The following is a 25,800-nucleotide window of genomic DNA, read 5'->3' on the forward strand; positions in this document are numbered from 1 at the left end:
CATTTATTCTTGAACTTTTATTTTATTTTTCCAACTTAAGAAGTAATACATGCTTTTTTTAAATTTTTAAAAAAGGAAAGTACAGATAAGGGAAATACAAAGAAGAAATTTATTTCCTATGGTCCTATTAGCAAAGATGACCATTTTTAGCATTGCAGAGGATTTCTAGTCAATATGTAGGCATGTATTTTTTTATTATTTTACACTGATCAGAACCCACTGTACCTACTGAATCAGAAGCTGGTCCACAGAGCTGCTTCTGTGCATCAGGTTGAGGTTACCCTCAGTTCTGTGTTCCTCTCAGGGACCACAGTGCATGGCTAGAGTGGTTCTCCGTACAGAAAGTGTGCATTTAAGTTTCTTTCCCCAAACTGCCCTTGAGAAGAAGTGCTCTGTAGGTGTGTGTGGGTCAGATTAGATTTCATGCTGCACGACAAACCTAACACACATGGTACCTTTGAACAGGCTGGTGTTTTCTGGGCTAAAGGCCAGGGTATTCAGCTCTCTCCAGATGATGTATCCCAGAAATGTGTTGACAGTGTTATTTCACTTGGAGACAGAAAGCTGTGTCTGCAGGTTCCTGCCTCAGCAGAGTCAGCAGACCCAGCAGACCCATGTTTCAGCACCTCCTGGTAGATGGATTTATTAGCTAAGTTCCAGAGAATACCCAAAATACCCAGAATCTTGCCTCTAGGCAGGGCTTCCTAGTTTGCAAAAGTGGTCTGTCCATCCCTTCATTTGCTGATCCAGCTGTGGAAAGTGACACAGCCACCCTTTCAGATTTCCCACTGACTAGGTATTCTGGGTATTGAGATGAAGCTACATTTTGCAGTCAGAAGCTGGATAATTAAGTGACATTCTTCTTCACTCTCTCCAGAAAGGGTACAGAAGGAGGCACAGAGATATTGTTGATGTCTGAGTTCACAGGTAGCAGCTGTGCTTCAGGCCCTGAAAACTGATGAGAAACAGGCAGAACTGGCCTTGTGGCCTGTGCTTCCATTCCATGTGCCCCATTCCCTAAACTAACACAATATGTTGGGGAGCCTGGGTAGCTCAGTTGGTTAAGTGGCTGTGTTCAGCTCAGGTCACGATCCCAGCGTCCTGGGATCGAGCCCCACATTGTGCTTCTTCCTCCCTCTCTCCACCTCCTCCATCTCATTCTATCTCTCACTCTCTCTCTTAAATAAATAAGTCAAGTCTTAAAAAAAAAAAAAAAAAAGACTTAACACACAATGCAAAGGTGGTAGCCACCTCATCTTCTGTACCCCCATAGCAGTATGCAGTGGTGAAGGGAGGTTTTGGAGCCTTGAGTTCCCAAGAACACATCCCTTCCTCCTCTGACAGGTGGACCAGGGTTCAACTGGCCTGTGCAGTTCTATGGGACTGGACTTGGAAATGGACTCTCTAAGCTTTGGTATTGCTTAAATCAGAGGAGTACACTGTAGGGCTAGACCCCTAAAGCTTGAAGGAGACAGGAGAGAGAGGTGGAGCTCAAAAAGGGACAGGGATCAGTCCAGCACAATTAACTATAATAACACTGCATGATTTTAGGCACTGGTTGTGGCTCTGAGCAGAAGCAGATAGCGATATTTAAAGGGGAAAAAAAAGATAGATACGAGCTTAGGGTTTTCTTTGCCACCTTGACTTCTTTTCTCTTTGTCTATCTTGGATTTGTCTTTGCCTATCCTTTTTTAACTTGTGTCACTTTATTTTAGGAATTTTTAAAATAAATAGTCAGCAAATTATTTATAAAAACAGATCATCTGTTACTTTTAATAAGGAGATTTTTTTTCATTATGGAGACTTAAAAATCATTTCTGAGTTATTTTTCTTTTCCAGCACTGTGGAGGACAGCCTTATTATTGACAACCTTTTTAATATTACCTTATTATTTTCATACTATTGTTTTCTCATTATCTATTTAGTTGTGTCTATGTTAGAATGTGCTATTTGCTATGAAGAAATGCTTTGTTTTATCTTCTACAGAGATGTAGATGATAGATTTAGTTTTGAATTTAGCTACCACTAATTGAACATTGTGCAATGTTTTTAAGCCTGTATTTATCGAATTTTCAAAGACAAAAACAAAAGCACTTATTTGTACCCATGGAAATCACATAGTTTAGCACTTTCTTAACTCTTGCCCTTCCTTTTAATGCTTTGGTATTTTGTTTTGGAATAATGAATCCTGCATTCTGTGGGTGAATAATAGGATTTAGGATTATATCCCAACTCACTGACCCTCCTTTCAGTCATAACCAAGATATTTATCCCAAGATATTCATCATATAGGATAAGCCTATATATTGAGTTGCTTAATGATGTTTTCCTGTTCCTAGCAGTGTTTTTCAGTTCTTTGCTCTGGGCCCCTTTTAATTTTTTTTTTTTTTCTGATCAGTGTTGAGATTGAGTGATTCTGCTTTATAGAGGATATTTATCATCAGTTTTTAGAGCTGTTATATGTATCCTGCCCCTCCCCTCATTTGGGAGGTTGTATTGACATTTTAAAGGAACTTAGAGGGGAAATTGCTTGACACTTTCTATCACCCTGCCCTCTATCAAAATCCAATTGTGCCTTGGGAAATAATATCTTATTCTCCACCCTGATGTCTGTGAGCTTGGTAATATAGTAATGGGCACTGTGGTGGGGAGGGGTGAGAGGAGCAAAGTAAATAAAAATGCGTTTTGTTTTTTTGTAATCTCTGCAGTTCCCTTGGACCATTCTGAGAAGTGTATCTTCAAGGAGAGATAGTTTCCTTTTCTCATTCTTCCGTATGTCACCGTAGGTTTTCGCTGGCGTTTTCATGGCAGAAATGTGCCTAAAAATTATTGCGCTTGACCCCTACAACTACTTTCGCCGGGGCTGGAACATTTTTGACAGCATTGTTGCTCTTCTGAGTTTTGCAGATGTGATGAACAGTATAGTTTTAGGAAAAAAAAAAAATCTGCTGTTTCTCCGTCCCTTAAGAGTGGTAAGGCACTTACTATTTCGTTTTACTGACTCAGCTGCCAGAATTGACAAAAGTCTTGACTAAGTTCAGTGGCTATTTTGCATTAAACATGAACTCATCTTACCTTAACCAGAGAATCAGAACTGAGCTCCTCCTCCCACCCAGGTTTGCATACTCCTGGGGAGTCCCAGGACGTCTCCTCCCAGCTGAACCCCTGCCTCCCCCATCCCACCATGACTCCTTAGATAACCTGACGCAACATGGTGTGTTCTGGTAATCAAGATGCGGCTTCTTGCTCAGCGTAGCCCCCTCCCATGATCTCTTTCCCACCACTCACCCCTGAGCTCTGCGCCAGGCACCCTCATATCTGGGCTTACCAAGGGGGAATAGACTACAGAGTCCAGGAGGGGGCTGGGCGCTGCTGGCAGATGCTGTCTCAGTAGTTTCCTCCTGACTGCTTCCAGTGTCATTCCTGTCCTGTGGTCTTTGTACTCCAGCTGCTGACCATGGATGTATTCTGGTGACCTTTGCAGATGCACTTGAGAGGAGCTGACCTAAGGAGCACTCCAAGCTGAGAAAAGTACTATCTTCATGAAGTTAACCCTTTAGACATGAGACAAGAGAGGGCCAGAAATGAGGCAAAGTAGAGTGTGTGACAGACACCGTGAGAAGCATAGATAGAAAACTACAGGGAAACCACACCTGATAGGGGAATCGGGAAGCCATAAAAGGAGACCCTTGGTCTCTTTCAGAGATTTACTTTTTCTTTTGGCAGGGATAAGCCTACAGAGTAAGGCATTTGTTTCAGTTACGTAGGCATACATTTTATACTTGGGATATGTTAGGCGCTCACACTGCTCAAGGTCAGAAATGATTAACTTGCTCTCCTAGAGTTTCACTGGCACTTAGGTGAGCAAAATTATATTTGCTTTACAATTGTTTAGGCTTATTACAGCCATGCTCTGAGGGGAGGAACTGTACAGTATTGTCTGTGTATTACAGAAGCATGATTTCTCCCTTAGGCGCCCCAAGTACCCTTCTGAGGACACAGTGCTGTTCCTTCTCCTGGGTCTTCAGTCTTACTGACCTGCAGTATTTCCCCCAAATAGTTGATACTTAACAGGGTTGTACTTTGGAGTGAAACCACACTGGTTTATGTTGGAAGTTAAAATAAGAGATAAGCTTTGAAACTGGTTGTTGTGTTGTCTCCCATAGGTCTGTAAAATTCCATGGGAAAAAACTTCTGAAAAAAGTGTGTGTGTGTTTGAGTAGCTGACTGCTTTTTCTCTCTTGGATATAAAGTACTGTATTCCTCCTATTATTGTTAGAAAGTTTAGATTCAAATTTGTGACCTGACTTATATGATACAGGAGTTAGCAAGTTTTTTCTGTAAAAGGTCAGATGGTAAATATTTTCAGTCTTACAAGCTGTATGGTCTCTGTTGAAATCACTCAACTCTGCTGTTGTAGCACAGAAATAGCCATAGACATTTGAGAATGAATGGGTGTGGCTGTGTTGCAACAGAACTTTATTTACAGATGCAAAAATTTGAACGTAATACTATTTTCATATGTGATGAAATACCCTTCTTTTGATTATTTTCCAACCATTTTTAAAAATCTAATTTAATTTTATTTTTTTCAGTGTTTCAAAATTCATTGTTTACTCACCACATCCAGTTCTCCATGCAGTACATGGGCATGCAGTACATGCCCTCTTTTACCACCAGGTTCACCCTACCCCCATCCCCCCAAAACCTTCAGTTTGTTAGGCCACACAAAAATAGGCAGTGAGCTGGATTTGGCCCTTGGGCTATAGTGTTTGACCCTTGATATATTATACAGGATTCCAAAACATTAACTTCATGCAATAAACATGTATGCTTAATTCTATCTTCATGACTCCAAAGTCTTTATCATTTAACAAAAATTAGAACAAAATGTTTCCATTTTCAAAACAAAAAGTTTTGCCTCTCATGGTGTTTGTCACACACTCTACTTTGCCTCATTTCTGGCCCTGTCTAGGTATTATCATGGGCCAAGGAGTGGATGACTATGTTTAGAATGGTTTTGACTTTGAAAAGATTTTTGAAAGTCATAAATGCTATGGTTTGGGAGCATGTCATTTGCTATATAGCTGAGCAGATGGAATTTGTCTTTAACTGGCGTTTCTTCTTTTGCTTATTGTCTATTTTTTTTTTTTTTTTTTTTTTTTTTTTTTTTTTTACAGCTGAGGGTCTTCAAGTTAGCCAAATCCTGGCCAACTTTAAACACACTGATAAAGATAATTGGCCATTCCGTTGGAGCCCTGGGAAACCTCACCGTGGTCCTGGCTATTGTGGTCTTTATTTTCTCAGTGGTTGGCATGCAGGTTTTTGGCTCTAAATTCAGTTCTGTAAAAAGCAATAAAACATCCTGTGGACCTACAGTCCCATGTCTACGACGCTGGCACATGGGGGATTTCTACCATTCCTTTTTGGTGGTATTCCGCATCCTCTGTGGGGAATGGATTGAAAACATGTGGGAATGTATGCAAGCAACAAATCAAACACTGTGCGTTGTCGTCTTTCTGTTGATCATGGTGATAGGAAAACTTGTGGTGAGTTTCTTAGATTTTTTTTTTTAACATATGGATTACACAAATGTATTAGCTTCTTTTGCAATACTTTACTGGTAATTATTATTCTAAATATGATATTGCACATTCAATGTTTTATAATATTAAAATCTGCATTTGAATTTGACTCAAGGAAATTATAAAAAGCATGAAACAAAACCTTCTTTTCACATACTTCTCATATTGAATGATACCCAATATCTGTTTTATTCCAGGTGATTATTCTAAGATAATTGTATTCTCTTTGTGAATGAATAGCTGAGGTAGGAGTTTGTGACTTAATTTGATCAATAAGTTGTAAAGGGATATCTAGTGAGAAAGTTTGCTTGTTCTTAAAAAAAAAAAAAAAGGGATGAGCTAAAAAAAAAAAATGGTCCTTTTACTCTCTCCGGACCTTTTTAGGACTATGATTCCTGGTAGAACTGCAAACGTAATGCAAGCATGAGAAGAACTACCCTAAGATAAAGCCAGCTGAGGAAGGTAGAGGGAAAAGGGGAAGAGACCGAACTTCGTATCATAATTGGTCCTTCTGTTTTATTTTCAAACTTCTTAATTTACGTTTTCTTCTTGTGTAAGTTGCTTGAGTCTGTCACTTGCAGCTGGAAACAGATCTCATTAGCTAATTGGGTACCCAGTAAGGGTATGCAAAGACAGAAGACACACAGGATACCTGAGCACAAGGTCTTCAGAATCAAGTTGGGGCTCTCATGCAGATATACTGAACCATCCACATGCACATGATGGCTTTATCTTATGTGACTGACCAGCAATGTTAGATAGACAGTAAGTGGTACAAAAGATCAGAAGAGCAGAATATCAGAATATGACCGGGACGCCTGGGTGGCTCAGTTCGTTAAGCAACTGCCTTCGGCTCACGTCATGATCCCAGGGTCCTGGGATCGAGTCCCACATCGGGCTCCTTGCTTGGCAGGGAGCCTGCTTCTCCCTCTGCCTCTGCCTGCCATTCCGTCTGCCTGTGCTCACTCTCCGCCCCCCCCTCTGATAAATAAATAAAATCTTAAAAAAAAAAAAGAATATCAGAATATGACCAATGGGAGTGGGAAGAAAGTGTTAACAAAGGATACGTGAAAGATAGAGTACTTGAGAAGGGAGCTAAAGAGGCAAGGAGCACTTGACAAACAGAAAAGCTTGAGCCAAGGTCTGCAGCTGGAATTCTTGTGGTGAAGCTGTGGGAGACTAGACCCATTCACACTCATAAGACGCTCCTCCCTGAAGGCTGTGTATTTTTGAGTCAGTGACAGCCACAAACAAAGGAATTTGTGGAGGTAAAGATGATGAATTTGGAGGGTGTGTAAATGTAGGCAAAAAAGTCCAAGTAGGTAGCTGATGAGATGATCTGAATTTAAAGTGATCCTTGCTTCAACAGAAGAGTTGCAGATTTGATCCAAACCCCTCCAGTTCAGCTCCAATACTTTGTTGTGGTTTGGGGAACAGGACCTAAGGATCCTGCACAAAGCACATCAATTCTCAAGCTGTGCCAGCATGGGTGGACCCCATGACAGTATTAGGCATCAGACCCGTAGCCCATTCCAGCAAAGCCAAGCTCACTATTTGACTGTTCCTTAAGGAATATATGTTTTTTATTTTACCAGTGATCACATAGTTATGCTTTACCCTAGCCATAATTTACAACATGTGTTGCTTGTATGTGGACAAACTGGTCTTGGCTGTTGGCGCCCTTTCACTTCAGATTTTCTTTCATCTTATCTTCCCGTCTTCCTCAATTTTGTCTCCTTTTATTTATTTTATAGGTGAGCTTTCTCAAGAGACAGAGGACATAGCATCTCATTTGACTTAGTTTTGGGTCTTGGTGGAAAAGTTGTTCTAGAAACCTACTATATCTTTCCCTTTGCTATAATTCCCATTCACCTTGTGTGTCCCCCCCCTCCCCACCCCAGGTACTCAACCTCTTCATTGCCTTGCTGCTCAATTCCTTCAGTAATGAGGAGAGAGATGGAAACTTGGATGGAGAGTCCAAAAAAACCAAAGTCCAGATAGCCCTGGCTCGGTTCCGCCGGGCTTTTTGCTTTGTAATACACAGTCTTCAGCATTTTTGTCACAAGTGGTGCAGGAGTCAAAACTTGCCAAGGCAAAAAGAGGTGACAGGGGGCCCTGCTGCCAAAGGCAAAGACATCATTCCACTGGTCACAGAGATGAAAAAGAGCCCAGAGAGGAGGGAGGAGTATGATCGGATTTGGTTGGCCCCACTTGCAGAGGAAGACGATGGTTTTGAGTCTCCTGGTGAAAATAATACACAGCGTGTCACACAACTTGAGGCTGGACAACAGGTATGAAGGTTCATATATAGATGTGACGGTCATACAAAACTAGAGCTGCCATGAGACACTGGTTGCCTGCCCTGTTCTGAGCACGATGCAGGGATAAGAAGGGTGTAAAAGGTGGAGGCTGCCCTTTAGTACTCCCTCACTTAGAACCTAATGCTGGTTCTAATCATGGTTTTGCACATATGGAGATGGGAGATGGCAGAGAAGTTCAGAGGGGAGCCAGGTCAGAGTAGGCCAGGGCAACGGGAACCAAATGACTTTGTTTGAACCCTACAAGAGGTATGAAGTTTAGATTAACTGAAAGGTGAGGAAAGTGAACTGAACAGCATAGAAAAGGAGACAGTGGTGGGAATAAGCTCAGCCTCTGAAGGGACCAGTGGTTGAGGAATGGTGGCAGATGAGGGCTGTCAGGGAGTGGAGGTATGATAGATACCCCAATAAATAACTACAGACTTCATTCTGGATGCAGCACAGCTGTCTGTATAGTCCTGAATTTTCCACAATGGTTGAAACATAATGCATAGCCTGGCAATAATTTTAATCATTCTTTTGTTTTTTTCCATTCTTTCTTTTTTTGCTTTTTTAAAATTAATTAATTTATTTTCAGCATAACAGTATTTATTATTTTTTCACCACACCCAGTGCTCCATGCAATCCGTGCCCTCTATAATACCCACCACCTGGTACCCCAACCGCCCACCCACCCACCACTTCAAACCCCTCAGATTGTTTTTCAGAGTCCACAGTCTCTCATGATTCACCTCCCCTTCCAATTTACCCCAACTTCCTTCTCCTAACACCCCTTGTCCTCTATGCTATTTGTTGTGCTCCACAAATAAGTGAAACCATATGATAATTGACTCTCTCTGCTTGACTTACTTCACTCAGCATAATCTCTTCCAGTCCCGTCCATGTTGCTACAAAAGTTGGGTATTCATCCTTTCTGATGGAGGCATAATAATGGGTTTGTGGTGGTGCCTTGTGGTTTCAGGTTTTTTTTTTTTTTTTAAAGAATTTATTTATTTGACACAGAGAGAGAGGTTGCAAGTAGACAGGCAGAGAGAGAGAGGGAAGCAGGCTCCCTGCTGAGCAGAGAGCCTAGTGAAGGTCTTGATCCCAGGACTCGGAGATTATGACCTGAGCCAAAGGCAGAGGCTTAACCCACTGAGCCACCCAGATGCCCCGTGGTTTCAAGTTTTATTTCACTGAAAAGTAATGATGTTGCCTAATATATCTTCCTTGGTAAAGTGTCTATTGCCCATTTTTGCTGAGGGATTTCTTATGATTGAGGTGTAAGAGTTTATTACATATTTTGATACAAGTCCTTTGGTATGTGCACCACACATATTTTCTAACTGTGGCTTGTCTTTTACTTTCTTCATGCTATCTTAATGAGCAGAAATTTTTAATTTTGGTGAAGTATAATTTATCAATATTATTCCTTTGAGAATTTAATAGGTTCACCTCTCAGGATCAAGTCTGTGATCCATATCAATTTAATTCAATGAGATGTATCATTTTTTCCCTGTATATATAGCTAAATCATTCTAGTATTATATATTGAAAAGATTGTTCTTATGTCACTGAATCACTTGGTATCTTTGTCAGAACCAAATTGGCTATATCTATATTAATCTCTATCTGTTTGTCTATCTATCTGTTTATCTACCTATCTCTCTCAGAACTTCTTCTGGATTCTTAATATGTTTCATTAATCTAGCCATCTGTTTTATAACAATACTGCCCTGTCTTGATCACTGTAGCTTTATAATAGTTTTGAAAGCACATTGTAAGATTTGGTTCTTTATCAAATTTGTTTTAGCAATTGTAGGGCCTTTACATTTCCTTATGCATTTTAGAATTCAGTGTGTTACCTTTCCATAAAAAAAGATTGTTAGGATTCTGTTTGGTGTTGCACTAACTATTTTGTAAATTATTGGTATCTTCACAACATCAAGTCTTCTGATTCATGAATACATCTTTTTCCTACCTATTTAGGTCTTCTTTAATTTTTCTTAGGCATGTTTTCTAGTTTTCAGTGTATGAGTCTTGAAATATTTGGTTATATTTATCCCTAAGAAGTTAATGTTTTTATGATATTGTATAAGTAATTTTTAAATTTTCAGTTTCCAAGTGTTCATTATTAGTACATTGAAATGAATGTATTTTGACTTTGTATCCTGCAATGTTGGTAAACTGACTTATTAATTATAATAGCTTTTTTGTAGATTCCTTAGAATTTTCTACACATGTAATTATTTCATCTGTAAATAAAATCAGTTTTTTTTTATTTGTATGGGTTTTTTTTTTCTTGCCTTATTACATTGGTTAGGACCTTTCATAAAATGTTGAATAGGAATCATGAGAGTGTACTCCTTGCTTTGCTCCTGATCTTAGGGAGAAACATAAAGCCTTTCACCATTAAGAACTTAGTTGAGGAAGTTCCCTTTATTCCCAGTTTGCTAGGAGTTTTTATTTCTCTTCTAAATTATGAATATATATTGATTTTTCTGAAATGCATCTCCTAAATTGATTGGGATAGTCATATCATTTATTTTGAATGTTGAATCATTTATGCATTCCTTGGATTAACCTTATTTAGTCGTGGCATATTATCCTTTTATATATATTTGGATCCAACTTGCTAATATTTCATTAAAGATTTTGCATTCCCTAGGTTTTTCCTTTTGAATTGTCTGCCTTATTTTGGTATCAGGTTAATATGGGCCTCATTAAATGAGTCTAGAGATCCTTCTTTTCTATTTCTATTCTCTTTATCATTAGCTTTATGATATAATTGGTATATAACATTGTATAAGTTTAAGGTATACAACAAGTTGATTTGATATATTTATATATTACAGTATGATTACCGCCATAGCATTTGCTAACACCTCCAGCATGTCACATAATTATTTCTTTATTGTGGTAAGAATATTTAAGTTTTACTCTCTTGCAACTTTCAACCATATAACACAATATTATTAACTATAATCATGATGCTATACATTATATCCTATGAACTTATTCATCTTCTTACTGAAAGTTTGTACTTTTTGACTAATATCTCCCTACTTGCCCCAACCCCCAGCCCCTGTTAACTTCCATTCTAGTTTCTGTCTCTGCAAATTTGGCTTTTTCAGATTTCACATGTAAGTGATATCACACTGTATTTGTCTTCCTCTGTTTTGTTTCACTTGACCACAATGTCCTCAGGGTCTATCCTTCTATCCTTCTGGTATTCCTATTACATGTATGTTTCATCTGTGTAGTTGCCCCATAGGTCTTGGGTATTCTATTCTGTTTTTTTTTTTTTTTTTTATTCCATACTTTTTTTCTTTAAAAAATAAGTTTGACAGAGAGAGACACAGTGAGAGAGGGAACACAAGCAGGGGAAGTAGAAGAGGGAGAAGCAGGCTTCCCGCCAAGCAGGGAACCCGATGCAGGGCTCAATCCCAGGAGCCTGGGATGGTGACTTGAACTGAAGGCAGACGCTTAACCGGACTGAGCCACCCAGGCGCCCCTTTTCCATACTTTTTTTCTCTGGTTTTCAGTTTTGGAGGTTTCTATTGAGAGAGCCTCAAGCAGAGATTCTTTCCTGTCTACTAATAAGTCCATCAATGTCACTCTTCCTTTCTGTTACAATGTGTTAGATTTCTAGCATTTTTTGTTTGTTTGTTTAGAATTTCTATCTCTCTACATGCATTGCCTGTGTGTTCTTGCATGATGTCTACTTTATCCATTAGAGCCATGAATATTTTAATCGTAGTTATTTTAAATTCCTGGCTTGACATTTTCAACAACTTTATCGTATTGAATGTGGTTCTGGTGCTTGCTCAGTCTCTTCAAACTATATTTTTGCATTTTAGTATGTTTTATGATTTTTTTTCTTTAGAGTCAGACATGATGTACTGGGTAGATGGAAATGCTCTAAATAGGTCTTTATTAATGTGTTGGTGAAGCGTGAGGAGAATGAAGTAGCTCTGTGGTTCCTATGAGTAGGTCTCAGGCTTTTAGTGAGCCTGTGCTTCCGGACTGTGAACAGTGCTTGTCAGTGTGGCTAGTGTGAGCTGGACTTGGAGATCTACCTCCCTCCAGATGGAAATCTAGACCTGGCCAGAATTGGGTATCTCCCCCACCATAGGTCAGTCAGGTCCTGATAAAACCCTAACAGGTTAGGCTCTGGTTAATTAGTTTCTCTTGAGGGAAGGCCTTGTGAAGAACAGAATGCATGTGCATCTTTCAAAATGATTCCTTTTATTCTCCCCCAGCTGGAAGAAACTGAGGATTTTCCTGCCATACTCACTGTGAGAACCTGGTAGAGCTCCAAGAAGTAAAACTCAAAAAACTGTAGGGGCCACTGTTGAGTCGGTTCCCCTAGCCTGGGGGGTACCCTTGGGGGGGCCATTTTATCTCTTAGACTTGTCCACACTGAGCCTCCAGGAGTTTGTCGATTATAGTTCAGGTTTCCTTACTCTGGAATTGGTTCCCATGGAGTTTTTGTTCCTGGGTTTCTGCTTTGCTAAACTGTAGTTATCAGTATTAGCCTGTCTTCCTCTCCAATTTGGGGGGAAGCAGTTTGCCCTGGACCTCACTGCTCTTATGACTCTAAGAAGTGTTAATTGGTTTTCCAATTTGTTTAGCTTTGTACATGTTGGGATGGAGTAGAGACCTCCAGGCTTCTTACATGTCAGACCAGAAGCTGGAAATTTTTATGGGAAGTTTTAAAATTACAAACTCCATCTGTTTACTTATTATAAAGATTACAGGACTATTCAGATTTTTCTCTTTCTTCTTGTGTCTATTTTGGCAGTTTTTGTATTTCTAGGAATAGGTCAGTTTTACTGAAGCTGTCTAATTTGTTGACATACAGTTACTTGTAGTATTTCTTTGGAATTCTTTTGATTTCTGCAAGGTTGATAGCAATGTCCCCTCTTTCCTGATTTTAGTAATTTGATCTTTCATTTTCTCTTGGTCAGTCCTGTTAAAGTTTCTATTTCTATTCTCTTTACCCTTAGCTTTATGATATAATTGGTATATAACATTGTATAAGTTTAAGGTATACAACAAGTTGTATTTTTGTATTTTGTAATTTTGATGTCCTTTTAAAATAATCAGATATTGATTTTGTTGACCCTATTATTTTACTAATCTCTGTTCATATACTTACTGTATCCGTATTTCTGCTTGTTTTGAATTTCATTTTCTCTTCCTCTCCTAATGCCTTAACATGGAAGTTTAGGTTATTGATTTGAAACTTTTAAAATTATAGGTATTTATAGCTATAAATTTCCCTCTAAGCACTACTTTATCTACATGTATCCAACAAATTTTGGCATATTATATATATTTTTTCCATTTATCTTAAAGTCTTTTCTAATTTCTTTTGTGATTTCTTCTTTTTTTTTTTTTTAAAGATTTTATGTATTTATTTGACAGAGAGAAGTCACAAGTAGATGGAGAGGCAGGCAGAGAGAGAGAGGGAAGCAGGCTCCCTGCTGAGCAGAGAGCCTGATGTGGGACTTGATCCCAGGACCCTGAGATCATGACCTGAGCCTAAGGCAGCAGCTTAACACACTGAGCCAGCCAGGCGTCCCTTGTGATTTATTCTTTTATATGTGATTTATTCTTGACTTATTTGACATTTAAGAATGTTTTGTTTAATTTCCACCTATTTGTGAGTTCTTCAAATGACTTTTTGTACTTCTAATTTTATTTCATTATGATCAGAAAACACACTCTGTACAGTTTCACTTCACATATGTATATTCTGCTGTTTGGAGTTGAGAGTTCTGCCGGTGTCTTTTAGGTATAATTGATAGATAATGTTACTCAAGCCTTCTATTTGTATCTTCTACTTAGTTGTTAGATTCATTTTTGAAAGTGCATGATTGAAGCCTCCAACTATTATTGTTGAATTGTCTATTTCTCCCTTTAATTCTGCCAGTTTTTGTTTCATATATTTTGTGGCTCTTATGTTAGATGCATATATGTTTATAAATGTTCTTTCTGATATATTGATGTTTTTGTCATTGTGAAATGTCCCTCTTTATTTCTAGTAAATTTTTTTCTTTCAAAATCTATTTTGTCTGGACACCTGGGTGGCTCAGTAGTTTAAGCATCCAACTCTTGATTTTGGCTCAGGTCGTGATCTCTGGGTCGTGAGATTGAGCCCTGTCTCAAGATCTGCCCAAGGCATGAAGCCTGCTTAAGAGTCCTGCACTTGTGTGCTCTCTTTCTCTCTAAAAAACAAAACAAAACAAAAAAACAAAAAAGAAAACACAAAGTCTATTTTTTTCTGACATTAATATAATCATTCCAGCTTTCTTATGGTTTTTGCTTGTATGGTAGCTTCTTCCATTCTTTTACTTTCAAACTGTTTGTATCTTTGAATCTTAAATGTGTTTCCTAAAACAGTACCTAATTGGATCTTGTTTTTTTTTTATCCAGTTTGACAGTTTCTGCCTTTTTGTTAGATTAACTGTTTACTTTTAATATTATTATTGATCTAGTTTATCTATTTCTAGTATTTTACTTTTTGTTTTTATGTGTTTTATGTGTTTTTATTCCTCTTCATTGCCTTACTTTGCATTATTTGAATATTTTTCTTTTTTTTTTAAGATTTTATTTATTTATTAGACAGACAGAGATCACAAGTAGGTATAGAGGCAGGCAGAGAGGGCAGGGGGGAAGCAGGCTCCCTGCTGAGCATAGAGCCTAATGCAGGGCTCGATCCCAGGACCTTGAGATCATGACTTGAGCAGAAGGCAGAGGCTTTAACCTACTGAGCCACTCAGGTGCCCCTATATGAATATTTTCTAATTTAACATCTTAATTCCTTTAATAGTTTTTCACAATATATTTTTAGTCATTTTCTTATTGATTGCTCTAGGGGATGCCACAACCATCTAACTTATCAGAATTGATGTCTGTTAAGTTAACTTAATTCTAGTGAAATATAGAAACAAACATCGCTTATGTATAGTTCTATTCCCTCTACCACATTTTCGTACTATTCTTTATTATACATATTGCATCCACATATGTTAAAATCCCAGCAATGTGTTTTTATTATTGCTTCATATCTTTATATGCTTACTAATGAAGCTGAGAAAAGAAAGTAAGATTATATTTATAGAGTTCATTTTATTAATTTTCTTATTTACCATTTCCAGCTGTCTCCATTTATTTCTGTGAATTTGAGGTAACTTCAAGTGTCATTTACTTACTAGAACTTCACTCCCATTCACTTCTTTGGTGCTGTTATTACCACATATATTTTATGTTTTTATGTTACATGTCCAAGGCATCAATTTTAAACTGCTTTAGACAACTTCATTTGAAGTCAGCTATAGAGAAGAAAGGAAAATAAATACGAATTTTTCTCATCTTTTATAATTATGGACCTGTGTTCTTTGCTCTTTTGTGTGGATTTTTATTACCATTTAGGATCATTTATTTTTAGCCTGAATGATCTTCTTCAGTATTTTTTGTAAAGTGGGTCAGCTAGCAAAGAATTTTCCATTTTTGTTTATGTACTATTTTATTTTACCTTCATTTTTGAAAGATGGTTTTGCAGGATAATAAAATCTTGGTTCACATTTGTTTTTTAATTTCAGCACTCATGGTATCTCATTCCATTGCTTTCTAGTCTCCACTGTTTCTAATAATAAGTTAGTTGTTGGGGTGCCTCTATGGCTCAGCCCATAGAGCACATGGTTTGTAATCTCAGGGTAATGAGTATTGGTATGCTTCATGGTGTTTTACATTCCTTTGAGCTTCCTTTAAGTTTACATTCTTCCTTCTTTCCTGTGCTCTTTGGATTGCATAATCTTTCCTGATCCCTCTTCAAGTTCACTGATTCATTCTTCTGCCAGTTCAGATTTACTGCTGTTCCACTTAGTGGATTTTCCATTTCAGTTATCACACATCTCAACTCCAGAACTTTTATTTGTTTTTTAAATAATCTCTGTCTCTTCATTGATACTCTGTATTTGATTATACATTGTTATCTAGCATCCTTTATTTATTAAATATTTTTTAAACTTTTAACATACTTATTATGACTGCTTTGCATTCTTTGTTTATTAACTCTGGCATCCAGATTCTCTCACAGGAAGCTTATGTTGCCTGCTTTCTTCCTATGTGTAGGTCACACTTCCCTAGGTTTTCCCCATGTTTTATCATTTTTGTTTAAAATTGGACATTTTTAGTAATATATTGTAGCAGATCTGGAACCAATTCTCTTTTCTCCTCTCTGGGGCTTGTTTGGTGACTTGGCTAGAGTATTCTAGTGAAGTCTGTTTCTTCTTTCCCCCACCTACCCTCATCACACACACACAAATGTGAAGTCTTTGGTGTTGCTTCTCAGAGGGCACACCCTTGGGTTTGCAGACAGTCACTGCAGGGTGATAGTTATTTTAGCAGGGCCCTCTTGACTATCTCTTTCCATGGTCTTCTATTAATCTGTCTGCCTTATTTGGTATCACACCCAGATTTGGGGTGAACTAATTGCTGGCTAATTGCTCTATTGTTTTTGACAATACCACAGGCATTAATTCCTCTACAGTCTGATCTAATTAATTTCAGGGAGGGACACTTTTAAGGCCAGTCTGAGATTTGTTCTGACCCCAGGGAGATTTATTTTAGCTGTCTCTTTCCCTGTTTTTCTGTAGTGAACTTGCTGACCTGTGGTTTAATTTGTTGCTTTTAATGAAGAAGAGCTACTAGTCTCTTCTTATTTGTTTACCATCAAAGTCTCCATTGTTTTCAAGAATACCCTTAGGCTTGAACCCCCACATTATTCCAGTATAAAGTCAGTTCTTTTTCAGGAGAACTTGAGGGTTCTTGTTTCTTATGGAATGCCTCCTACCGTAGAGAAAATCTCTTAACTAATAATCCAAGTCCTTGGAGGGGCAGTAGCCACTCATCTTCTCCGCTTCCTTCTTTCTGCATGGAACCTCTTTCCTAAAAACTAGCTGGGGTGAGGGTAACCAGGATTCCAGTATTTTCAAGCTGTTGAATCTGGAATAGAGTCTCTGTCCTATGAGTAGAGGCTGGATGGAAGAAGAGTCCAATTTCTTGGCCATATTCAAGATTAATGTAGCCTCTTCAACTCAGAGTTGGAGAAGATGAGAAAAGCTGGTGATCTATACCTCCTCCTAAGATACATATCTCTTGATAGGGGGCTGAGGGTAGAGAATTCCTCATCTTCTTGGTCGCAGCTGCCTTGAGTAGGGCTTCCATCAAACTGAACTGGAGAATAGGGAGAGAGAAGGAAGCTCATGTTTCAGTTTCCATGGACTCCTGCTACTATTACTGAATTCTGAAGATTTTTTTGAATACATGTTTCTTCACTTGCTATATGCCTTAGGACAATTTCCAGAGACTTTAAATGACTTTTTAGAAATATTTTTTATCACTTATGCCTATTTCCCTGGAGATCATGTCCTTGGAGATCCTTATACTGCTATGGAGGAAGTAAACTATATATATCTTTTTCATTAATTCCTAAATTTACTCATTTTAATGACACTCTCAGATTATTATATTAATTTAATTTTTTTCTCAAGTAAAGTCACCTCCTAGTAGTTAATTTTTAGGGCTACTGATTTTGTTTAGCTCTTCCTACATTTTGGAATGTTAGTTTAAATTTCTCTTTAGTGAGAGGATCTGTCACTCTCTCTGCAGTCTAGGTTCTGTGATGTCTTTAATAGACCTTCCTAAGGCAGCCACTACAGAGCCAAGTCTTTTGTTGACAATTTAGGATTCTTGTCTATTCATGATACGAGGTGTATTTCAGAACCAGTGGGTTCCTTTACCCAGGCCTATTTCTGAGGCTGTACTTCCTCCTGCCTCCATAGACATGCAGCTGTGTATAATTTTAATTCTAAGCATTGGCCACAACTAGTTTTGGCTTTCTCTCTTAAGTGCAAGAACTTCAGCCCAGTCCATAGTTTCAAGCCTTTAATATAGCTGTGATTCTCTTCCTCACATGGGGCACTTCTAGTCATCATTACCTGCTACATGCTTTAGATTGTCACTGCTTTATATTTCTGTTCTGTGTCTGGTCAATAGCTATATTCACTTGTTTTTTTTTGTGTGTGTGTGTGTAATATATCAAAGCATGTGTTCAAATGAGAGAAGTGTTTTAAATTATGATCTTACACTGTCAGAGTTGCAGGAACACTCACAATAGATTTTAAGATGAAACCTTCACCTAAGGCATGACTTTGCACATCTTTCTTGGATATACCTGCAAGTCCTCAGACAAAATTTATTTTTTATTTTTATATAGTAATACATTTTCATTTTTCTCTTTATGCCCTTTTTTTTTTAAAAGATTTTATTTATTTATTTGACAGAGAGAAATCACAAGTAGTCAGAGAGGCAGGCAGAGAGAGAGAGAGAGGAGGAAGCAGGCTCCCTGCTGAGCAGAGAGCCCGATGCGGGACTCGATCCCAGGACCCTGAGATCATGACCTGAGGCGAAGGCAGCGGCTTAACCCACTGAGCCACCCAGGCGCCCTCTTTATGCCCTTTTCTATTTCACTAAGCCAAACCTCTATAACCCAAAGAATAAAAAAATTATTTTCCATATTATTCTTTTAACATTTTTACTCATCTGTTTATATATCAGTGTATCAAATCATTATGGATTTTATTTTTACTATATTCTAGCATTATATTTTCAGGGATAGCTAACTATATGACTTATTAAATAATTTATTATTTAGCTGTTGAAGTGAAAGGATACAGTAAATTTCACCTCTGCATTATTTGGTGAATTTTTTTTTTTTACCAAAACCATATTGTTTGATTATATGACTTTTGAGTAAGTTTTATTACCTGTTTCCTATAGTAGTTTCCCCAGAATTATTTTATGTTGACTTTCTCCAGGAGCAGTTTTAAAAAGTAAACAGAAACAAAAGTAATGTCACAACTTAAACTTGTTTTATCTTTTTTTTTTTTTTTAAGATTTTATTTACTTATTTGACAGACAGAGATCACAAGTAGGCAGAGAGGCAAGCAGAGATAGAGGGGGAAGCAGGCTCCCTGCAAATCAGAGAATCTGACATGGGGCTCGATCCCAGGACCCTGGGATCATGACCTGAGCTGAAGGCAGAGGTCTTAACCCACTGAGCCACCCAGGCACCCCTGAACTTGTTTTATCTTAAGTGAGATTTCCAGGAAAACTATTAATTCTACTCTGGGCTTTTTGGTGTCAGGCCTTTGAACTCCATCAGGTGACCAAGAGGTCCATCAGCCCAGGAGCTCAAAGTGTGGAAATTGATGTGTTCTCTGAAGATGATATATGTTTGTCAGGACAGGATCCCAAAAAGGTAATTTTCCCAGAGTGTTCCAGAAAGAACACGTAGCTTGTCCATATACATTCTCCAACATAGCCACTGTGGCTATCAAGAATAAAATATCAGGATTAATGCAGAACAAACTGCCAGAATTAGATCTTAAGCAAAGGCCAAGGTTTCATAACCTCTCCACCAGTACATCTGGGGCATGATAATTCCTCCTTGTGCTAGGCAGTTCTGTCTGTTGTAGGATGTTTAGTAGCATTCATAGCATACCCACTAGATGTCAATAGTTGTGAAATTGAAAGTGTCTTTAGATATTGTTAGTATGTCTACTTGAGGTCAAAATCAATGAGAATCACAAGTCTAGACCTATTATTCCAGGATCTGAAAGAGCTAAAAATTAGTCTCAGTAAAATAGCCTTCACCTCATCATACAGCCTCTCTGTTTGGAGTTAGATAGTATCAGAGAGATGATTTGTAGGGAGGAACAGGTTGAGATACTGTGTCTTTATATACCTCACTTTTTTCAGCTAGGGGAGAGCAGTTAGAGAATTCTCTCCTAAAGCCAGAGCTAGTCAGAGCATTTTAAAAAGCACCCGAAGAGAGGGGCACTTTCTAGCTATACCTATACCTAGAATCCTTTGTCTAGCTAGCTTCATTCCTAAAAAGTTATACACTAAGGTATTGGTGCTACCATTGTGAAAGTCAGTCTTGGTAAATAATTCCCCTTTTCCTTTGTTCTGATGTGCAGAAGTGTGATACTACCAGTGTGCTCTCAGAATGTAGCACCATTGATCCACAGGATCCCTTTGGGCAGATACATAAAATTATTCCCAAAAAAGAACCAGAGAGATGTTTTCCCAAAGGTAAGTGTCAGTATTACTGCATCCAGTTCACAGAATATTTGGATGAGTTTCTGTTCTTTGAAGCTCTGGGATTTTGTTAGATGTATTATTTCTACTTCTACTGGAAACAGAAGTGAAGAGAGGGCATCCATAGATTTTTGGGGCCATTATCAGATCCAAGCAATGGAGATTTCAGGAAATTCTTGATTTAGGTCAGCTCAACTAACACAGCCTAACAATGAGGGTAGAAGCTCTAGGAAACTTTCCTATTGCCCAGATTATGGGCTCAACAAATGTAGATAGATAGGTAGAGACTTAAATGAATGAATAAATCTAAAATTAAAATTTTTTTCGTAAGTTTGACACTAGACTGGTCTTAGAACAGACACCAAGAATGAGCTTCAAACTAATTCCAGGTTGTTTGACAGCTCCCAAAGTGCACATGTGGTCAGAGGTCAGCCTAGATATAGATTACTGTTAGTTATCCTGCCTTATATTTGGACTGTTGCTTGAGGTGTATACAGGATGTCAAGAGTGAAGTTGGAGAAGAAACAGAGTAGAGAGCCCAGATATGGACCCTCAACTCTATGGTCAAATAATCTTCGACAAAACAGGAAAAAATATACAGTGGAAAAAAAAAACCGTCTCTTCAATAAATGGTGCTGGGAAAACTGGACAGCTATATGTAGAAGAATGAAACTTGACCATTCTCTTACACCGTACACAAAAATAAACTCAAAATGGATAAAAGACCTCAACGTGAGACAGGAATCCATCAGAATCCTAGAGGAGAATATAGGCAGTAATCTCTTCGATATCAGGCACAGCAACTTCTTTCAAGATATGCCTCCAAAGGCAAAGGAAAGAAAAGCGAAAATGAACTTTTGGGACTTCATCAAGATCAAAAGCTTCTGCACAGTAAAGGAAACAGTCAACAAAACAAAGAGGCAACCCATGGAATGGGAGAAGATATTTGCAAATGACAGTACAGACAAAAGGTTGATATCCAGGATCTATAATGAACTCCTTAAACTCAACACACACAAACAGACAATCATATCAAAAAAATGGGCAGAACATATGAACAGACACTTCTCCAATGAAGACATACAAATGGCGATAAGACACATGAAAAAATGTTCATCATCACTAGCCATCAGGGAGATTCAAATGAAAACCACATTGAGATCTCACCTTACACCAGTCAGAATGGCCAAAATTAGCAAGACAGGAAACAACATGTGTTGGAGGGGATGTGGAGAAAGGGGAACCCTCTTACACTGTTGGTGGGAATGCAAATTGGTACAGCCTCTTTGGAGAACAGTGTGGAGATTCCTCAAGAAATTAAAAATAGAGCTTCCCTATGACCCTGCAATTGCACTCCTGGGTATTTACCCCAAAGATACAGATCTAGTGAAAAGAAGGGCCATCTGTACCCCAATGTTTATAGCAGCAATGGCCACGGTCGCCAAACTATGGAAAGAACCAAGATGCCCTTCAACGGACGAATGGATAAGGAAGATGTGGTCCATATACACTATGGAGTATTATGCCTCCATCAGAAAGGATGAATACCCAACTTTTGTAGCAACATGGACGGGACTGGAAGAGATTCTGCTGAGTGAAATAAGTCAAGCAGAGAGAGTCAATTATCATATGGTTTCACTTATTTGTGGAGCATAACAAATAGCATGGAGGACAAGGGGAGATGGAGAGGAGAAGGGAGTTGAGGGATATTGGAAGGGGAGGTGAACCATGAGAGACTATGGACTCTGAAAAACAATCTGAGGGTTTTGAAGGGGTGAGGGGTGGGAGGTTGGGGGAACCAGGTGGTGGGTATTGGAGAGGGCACGGATTGCATAGAGCCCTGGGTGTGGTGCAAAAATAATGAATACTGTTTTTCTGAAAATAAATAAATTGAAAAAATTTAAAAAAAAAATACTGCTATGCTGAAAATAAATTAAAAAAAAAAAGAAAGGCTAGTCTCTAGAAGAAGGAGGAATGGCATAAAAGACAGAAAAAAAAGCCTTTTAGGGAGATTAACCTATTGATGTTCTGAATAATGGAGGAGGGCAGAGGCTGACTGAGGACACCTCACAGTAGCTTAGGAAGATGATGAGGAAAGGAGTGTAATGTTGTAATCACCGTGAAATTAACCTCCATGGAACTTGGAGGATGGTGATGAGGGGAGAGGATGATGTAATTCAGCTGAAGGCTGGTGTGTGTTGAGGTTAAATGCTTAGCTATGTGTAAACACCTTGACAATTGATCAGATTGTGTGGTTTGGGTGGTTCACGGAGTCTGTGCCCATCTTTACTTCATTCCCCTCAGTCCTTAGGACACTGTTTACTGTTGCCAAAAGAAATTGCTGCATGAAAAACAGCCAGGAAGCCTCAATGGCACACAATAATAAACATGCATATACAATACTCCACTCATCTAGCCTCATTATTTCTGCTGATTTTGGAGGTATTTATTCATATGAGTGGTAATGATTGGGAGTTGGCCAGTCTGGCCTGGGCTTAACTGAGCCCATTGTCTCTGTACCACATGTCCTTTCTCCTTCTTCTGAAACCAGTGGCTGGCCCAAATATTCCTTTCATTATGGAGATGGTGCCAGAGAGAAAGTACAAATATGCAAGGCCTCTCAAGACCAAAGCTCAGAACTGGTAGGTGTGATTCCCACTCTGTTCTATTGGCTAAATCAAGCCACATGGCTGAGCCCAGATTCAAGGGGTTGGAAAATGACTCCACCTCTTCAGAGGGAATAATTGAAGAAGTAAGGGGCATGCATAAAGGGAAGAGTGAAGAGTTAGGGTTATTAATTCAGCTCATTACAGACCCTAAGAATAATGCTACTGTTCATTCCTTGCAGGCCTGGGTCACTGCTTCCCATGCTGTGCCGTGGACAAGAGAAAGTCCCCCTGGATCATTTGGTGGAACCTGAGGAAAACTTGCTACCAAATAGTGAAGCACAGCTGGTTTGAGAGCTTTATTATCTTTGTGATTCTGCTGAGCAGTGGGGCACTGGTAAATTAACACAGTCTTGTGAGGACATTGGGCATTGGGTGGCTAGGTTACATTCTGATATGGGGCTGTGAATATGGGGAGACCAGGCAGAAGGGGGATCTTTGCTGCTGGTTTCCCTTAAGGGCAGGATTTTGCACAACTTCTGGAGTCCTGCTCCCAACTAGGAAGTCCCAAGCCAAAGACACTTTACTTATGGGGAAACATGATTCAAATCAACACTTTAAAGTGGCTACTGGAGTCTCTCCCTGAACTTTATGCTTATCCCTCATTCTTGCAGAATTTCTAGAGATTTTCACTGTATCCTATATGTCTCTTTCTCTAGATAGCATTGTTCCTACCTCTCTTTTCTGGAAAACCATAATGCTGCTTTCCTAAAGGTAGAACATTAGGCGGAGAAGGCTACAGGGACCAGATTTTGATTTAATATTCTGTCTTGGTATTTTCTATCAGTCATGGTCCCTTGAGAGGAGACAAACAGATACTGCTTTATTCACATAGCAAATCCTTCCAGATCAAGGTGTAGTGGTCCCGGTGAGTTTTGGAAATAACTCTAAATCCATGCCTCCATAGCATATAGTCATAAACTCCTTTCTACTTTCTCTCCTCACTTTTTGGTCCTTCTTGCCTCTCTTATTTGAGCGACAGCTTCTTCTTTCTTATCACCTACATGTTTCTCTCTTTTTCCCTCTCTCCCCTTCTATCTTGTATTTTCCCTTAAAATGGCCATAATGTAGAACTAAACTCTCTATTTGTTGTGTAAGTAAGTGGAGTCTTAGATTCTCCCTTACTGATTTAGAATCACAGAGCATTTCACAGTAAGTCACTAACAATTAGAAGGGACAAGGAAATGTCTTGCTTCTTTACCGTTGCCTTCCTGGTTCGTGCTTTACACTCGTGTGATCTCTGGGTGAACAGAGAGGAGTACATATCGTGAGCTGCTAGATCCTATGATCAGCACACATCTCCATTTATCTACTTACTGCAGGTAAATTACTTCTCACACAAAACATAAAAAATAAAAAAAGTAAATCTCTAAACCATGCCAGAGAACTCTCTTAGTTAATTTTTATTGCTTATCCTTGGTCTAGGATTCCATGTAGCCTTCGGGTACTTGCATTTTCACTGGATGTTTACTCTTATTCAAGTAATAGCGTTCTTTCATTTATTCCACAAATGATCATTGGTGTCTACCAAGCCCTGTGCTAGTCAGTGGGGAAAAATAGTGTTGTCAGAAGGTCAGGGGCACATGCTACCATCCTCCTAGTTGTCATCTGTGATCTGATGAGGCAAGTGTAGGTTAGGCAGAGGAAAACAAAGCACACAATGCAGAGGGTTCTAGGAGAAGGACTCAGGTCCTATTTCACTTTACATAGTTGTAGACAAATGGAAACAAGAAACATCTAATCCCTTGCCACTGTATGTGGTATATTGATCAGCAGTCTCAATATTACTTGCAAGCTTGTTAGAAATGCAGTCTTGGGTCCACCCCAGACCTGCTGAATCAGAACCTAAGTGCTTTGGGACTCATTAGAGTTAGGGAAACAAAATCTGAGCAACTGGGTAAAAATGGGAACTTTCTGGACAAGGAAGTAGTCTCATTATAATGTGGGAGTCTCCCAAGTTTAGTGGCTGATATTGATCTACTCTTCAATTGGACAAAGTGAGATCTGCTGAGCCAGGCTGTTGCTCAGCTTCCAAAATGAGAAGGGAAATGAGATTCTAATACCATTCAGATTTGCCTCTCTTCAAGCAGGCACACAGACCAAGTTCCTGACTTCCAGGAGCGTGGAGTCTAGTAGGGATGACAGATGGGGTCCAAACAATTATGGACAAGGGCCATAGTGATACACTCAGAAAAGCAGTGGATGACATGGGGCCATGCAAAGCAGGCCCCTAATTGTCTTGGTGGAAGAAGGAAAGTTTCCAAAGAAAATATTAACTGAAATGAAACTTTAACAGTGACAAGGAGCTGGCAGGGGACAGGAAGAGGTAGAGAGCCTTCTCCAATCAAAGGTTCACTTAGGAGCTGGAATTCAGACTGTTTTATTCTTTTGCATTTTTTTTTCCTCCAGGGCCATGGGGCTATGAGATTACCTAAATATCCAACAATAGGACCAATTTCGTTCTTGCCTTCAGTTTTTGCCCAAATGTCTTGACGGGTTCAGTACCAGGGACCCTTATCATCATCATCTTCTTCTCCTCCCCCTCCCCCTCCTCCTCCTCCCCCTCCCCTTCCTCCTCCTCCTCTTCCTCCTCCTCCTTCTTCTTCTTCTCTTCTTCTTTCTTCTTCTTCTACTTTTTCCCATTTTCAGTAACTCTGTAGAGGCCAAAAGGACAGTTTCTACCCTAGTTATATAGACCCCTAGAATCACGTACACACTTAAGGTGAGGTGGATGTTTGGATGTAACATGAAAAGCGGTCTCTCCAGAAGCTAGAATGTCTCACTTTCATGATTACGCTCAATGAATGTTTAATATTCAAAGTAATTTAGCCCTAGCCCAGAGCATCCCCAAATTTTGTGTGTCTAGGTACCCCAAAAATGGGCTCATACTTAGGGAGCACTGGAGTAAGTAAGTTTGACTGTTTGTTATAGATTTTTGGCCTCAGGGTTGGTAAAATCTAGCTGAAGACTAAGGTGTTTGGAACTAAGGTGTTATGAGCAATGAAGAGCCACTAAATAGAGCCACTAAGGTAACTAGGAGGATGATAGAGATGGAATATGCCACTGGGTGGTTCTGGA

The 25,800-nt window shown here is 39.0% G+C and overlaps 1 protein-coding gene across 3 annotated transcripts in view; it reads left to right on the forward strand.

Moving 5' to 3' along the window:
* The window catches only part of SCN11A (sodium voltage-gated channel alpha subunit 11), a 93,200-nt gene that overhangs the window by 40,360 nt on the left and 27,040 nt on the right, over positions 1–25,800 (forward strand). For 2 of the 3 annotated variants that reach the window (XM_059162050.1, XM_059162048.1), the window contains 6 exons: positions 2,787–2,972; positions 5,181–5,549; positions 7,487–7,876; positions 19,101–19,214; positions 19,936–20,050; positions 22,905–23,059. In XM_059162050.1, coding sequence (XP_059018033.1) covers positions 2,787–2,972; positions 5,181–5,549; positions 7,487–7,876; positions 19,101–19,214; positions 19,936–20,050; positions 22,905–23,059 — 1,329 coding nt within the window. The remainder of the gene's footprint in view (positions 1–2,786; positions 2,973–5,180; positions 5,550–7,486; positions 7,877–19,100; positions 19,215–19,935; positions 20,051–22,904; positions 23,060–25,800) is intronic. The other variant, XM_059162049.1, reaches the window with a different exon arrangement.

Source organism: Mustela lutreola, chromosome 2 (genome assembly GCF_030435805.1).
Source record: "Mustela lutreola isolate mMusLut2 chromosome 2, mMusLut2.pri, whole genome shotgun sequence".
NCBI classification, from domain to species: domain Eukaryota; kingdom Metazoa; phylum Chordata; class Mammalia; order Carnivora; family Mustelidae; genus Mustela; species Mustela lutreola.